The 3661-nt window shown below is 44.6% G+C and overlaps 1 protein-coding gene across 1 annotated transcript; it reads right to left on the reverse strand.

The window, feature by feature from the left end:
• Positions 1-312: 312 nt before the first annotated feature.
• LOC104999504 (olfactory receptor 9A4-like) lies at positions 313-1257 on the reverse strand. Its single transcript, XM_010855040.1, has one exon. It carries the CDS (start codon positions 1255-1257, stop codon positions 313-315), a length of 945 nt encoding a protein of 314 aa, XP_010853342.1.
• Between the last annotated feature and the right edge of the window lie 2404 nt (positions 1258-3661).

Raw genomic sequence — 3661 nt, forward strand, 5'->3', positions numbered from 1 at the left:
TTTGACCAACAGAGTACATAGAAACATGGATGTATGTCATTTCTCTGGTTCCTCCCACATCGCAAGAATATGATTCTTTGAGTACAACAGTGGATGCAAAAAAGCAGTTTAAACTAAGGCAATGAGACTCAAGTGAGCAGAGAATGGGTTTTATTTTTACCTGTCTTTACATGGCCTGATCAGAAGTTGCACATCTTATTTGATTTTTGTGATGGTGATGATGGTAAAAGAGAAGAAAACTTAGTGTTTTCTAGGTTCCCAAATAATTCATAATGCAGACTGTTCCACTGAAAAAAGAAACTGAGAGAAGAACTAACCCTTGAGGAGTTGACAGCCGCGTTTCACTCCATCTCGAAGGGCCTCTTTGACTTTGTCATTGCGGAGAGTGAAGATGAAAGGGTTCAGCAAAGGAGTTAACACAGAAATCAACAGGGAGACTATCTTATTGTACTCAGCGGCCTGCGTTTGCTTGGGTTTCATGTAGAGGAACAAGCAGCTGCCATAGCCGATGACAACAAAGGTGAAGTGGGAGGCACATGTAGAGAAGGCTTTCCTGCGGCCGGAGGCAGTGGGGATCTTGAGGATGGTGGAGATGATGTAGGTGTAGGAGACAATTGTTGGGGCCAGAGAACCAATGATAATGAAAACAGCCATTAAAAACAGGACAAACTCTGTGAAAAGAGTGTCATCACAGGACAGCTTGAGCAACTGACCTCGGTCACAGAAAAAATGGTCTAAGACGTTTGATTTGCAGAAGGTAAACTGAAATGTGGCATAGACTGGCCAGATTTCAGAAAGGAACCCAAACACCCATGACCCAGTCACCACCGAGATGCAGGTGTGGCTGTTCATAATGGTATTGTACCTCAAAGGGTTACAGACAGCCACGTAACGGTCCACAGCCATTGCTCCCACCAATGCAAACTCTGTGGTCCCCAGAGCAAGGTACAGAAAGAGCTGGGAGACACATGCAGTCAGAGATACTGTCTGCATCTCATGGAGCAGCAACCCCCAGAGCATCGCAGGGACGATAAGGGACGTGATCATGATCTCCAAGGCAGAGAGATGACCCAGGAAGAAATACATGGGGGACTGCAGACGTTTATCGACACAGACAATCACAATGATGACCATGTTGCCGATTATTGTCACTGAGTAGAAGAGAAAGAATACAGCAAAAAGAACATGGTGTAGTTCTTGGGACCCTGAGAACCCTAAAAGGTAGAATTCAGTGACACTTGAGTGATTACTCATCATTCAGTCCTTGTTTCTGCTCCTTGGGAAACCTAGAGATCAAAAGAAAAGAAATGCTGCTCCACATGGTCCTTCTCTTAAGAGAGAAGGAGCACAGATTAGGATGAGGAACTATTTCCACTCTGGTGACCAGGTGAGGGGCCCCTACTAGGAAGCTCTGTACAAAGTCAAACCTAAACATTGTCACCTCACATCCAACTACAAGTTCACCGCCTGGAATGGATGAAGATACCATCATCTCTATGCTGCGAACAAAACCTCCCTTGGCTTTTTCCCCCCAACTAGCTGTGCTTTCTCATAGGGAACAAAGGTGAAGGCTTAAAAGAAGCCAGTTTTGATGCTGTGTCAGCCCCTTGGATCTGGGGGTTGTTCTTTTCTCTTAGGCTCATTGCGTCAGATGACACAGTAGCATTTAAGAAGATGTTCAAAGGACTGAAATTTACCCTATGCTTCATCCTGATTGGTACTACAGAGACCCACCTTGGGGTCAGCAGAAGAAAGGCAAGGGGGTCTAAGAGCATTACCTGGTTTCTCCAGATTTAAAAATTTCCCTATTCCCATTAGTGCTCCAAATGGAAACTGTTTGAGCCTGGGATAAATTTCTAGGTAGATTCATTTCTATTTAACTCTATTTTGCACAAAGTCTGGGAAGGAAAGAAAGATGGTGCCCAGCATTGACAAGTTTAGATCCAAGGCTCTCAGACGCTCTGCATGCCTGAATCTCTACCACTTCATCCATCCCGCCACACTAACGTCATCTCATCAGGGGACTCTTTCCAATTACCCTCCCTCACATTGGAAAGACATGGTGTTCTTAGACTTCAGTTTTCTTTCTATTATTACCTGATATTATTATTACCTGATATTATTTTTGTGTTTAATTGTTTATCCCAACTTTACTTGAATGTGAAATAAATGAAGCAGTGTACAAAACAAATATCCCTGCACTGTGGAGCTTATATCCAAGGGGGCAATGGAGATTATTCCAGACACAAAACAAAGAAGGGAAATATTTAAGATGTTAGTTTACTAACCATGCCATAGAAAAATAAAGCAAGAAACAGGGACAAGAAATTTAATTTTATTTATTCATAGTCCATGTATGATGTTAGATATAAACCCATGAGAGCAAAGATGCATCTTCTATATATTATACACAATCATATACAGAAAAATATATTATATGCAAGCTATTCTTGAGACAAGTAGTGGTGAAAATATGACAGTTTCTGGCAGAGGATGGACGTATAAACGTTTAATATATGGTTTAAAAGTACAAGGTCCTGGCCAAGGCTCATAAGCCATGTCCCCTCCATCCTATTATTCTTGGTCTGCTTTCCTTCTTCTTGTTACCATTTTTCCTTCCTCTCTCCCCTTCCTGAGACCTCCCCAATATCTCTGTAAATCTTTCACTGATGGAAATCCAGGCTTCAAGGACAGAACCACTTGGCGATCTCTGTGGTCTGCTTCTCCCCCTTTTGGGGTAACCATTACTAGATAAACATGAGAGAGGAGCCTGCTGACTGATGTCAGGGAGCTGCGCCTGCACGAGCACCGGGTCAGAGAAGAGCTGCCTCTGCTCTCCGCTCTGCAGCTGCTCCCCGGCCCAGCCTCCAGACTCTCAGAGTCCTCCTCTAGAAGGCAGCCAAGCCAGAACTCCCCATCCTCATCCTCTCCAACACTTTCCTCTGTATGGGGGAACCCTGAGAAGACACTCACCTCGATGCACAGGCTCCTCTGCCACTTCTGATGCTCTCTGGGACTCGGGCAGGGCTACTCCTGTCTGGCTACTGCTGAGCTGAACACAGAACTCTTGGTGCTGCCTCCATGCATGGTGAAGAAGGAAACTGTCCTTGGGGAGGGGTTAGGAAAAACGTCCAGAAATAACAGTGTTGTGGGGAGCTAAGGGTCTCTCTCTCTCTCTCCTTCTCCCCCACTTCCCTCCTTCCCAAGGGGACTTAGTCATTGAGGACCCTGTTCTTAATTACCCCAGGCTTAGGGCATCCCTCAGCAAGCACTCTGGGGAGAGCTGAACAAACTTCTATTCATTCTCATCCTTGAGCAATTAAGTTTCAGAACTTTTTCAACTTTTTTGTTTAATTGGAAACCCAAGATCTCACCAGAGGCTTCTCAATTCAAGGCTGCCTTCTCAAAGACCTCAAGTCTAGGCTTCCAGAAGATGTCTCAAACTCTAAGCAGATCACCCCTTCTGTTCTTTATCCTACGCTCTCCCCAGGATTCACTTGATAATTGGAGCCAACTTCAGCTCCATCACCCTCCAACAGGAAAATCCATAATTGACCTCTAAAATATGCCCCAATATCCAAAAAAAGGGCTGCATTTTGGTCTCAGTCAAAATTTAACCTCAACAAAAATCCCCTGAGGACCCCCAAAACCCCATGGAAAG

This window comes from Bison bison, unplaced genomic scaffold (genome assembly GCF_000754665.1).
Source record: "Bison bison bison isolate TAMUID 2011002044 unplaced genomic scaffold, Bison_UMD1.0 scf7180017864352, whole genome shotgun sequence".
Classification (NCBI taxonomy): domain Eukaryota; kingdom Metazoa; phylum Chordata; class Mammalia; order Artiodactyla; family Bovidae; genus Bison; species Bison bison.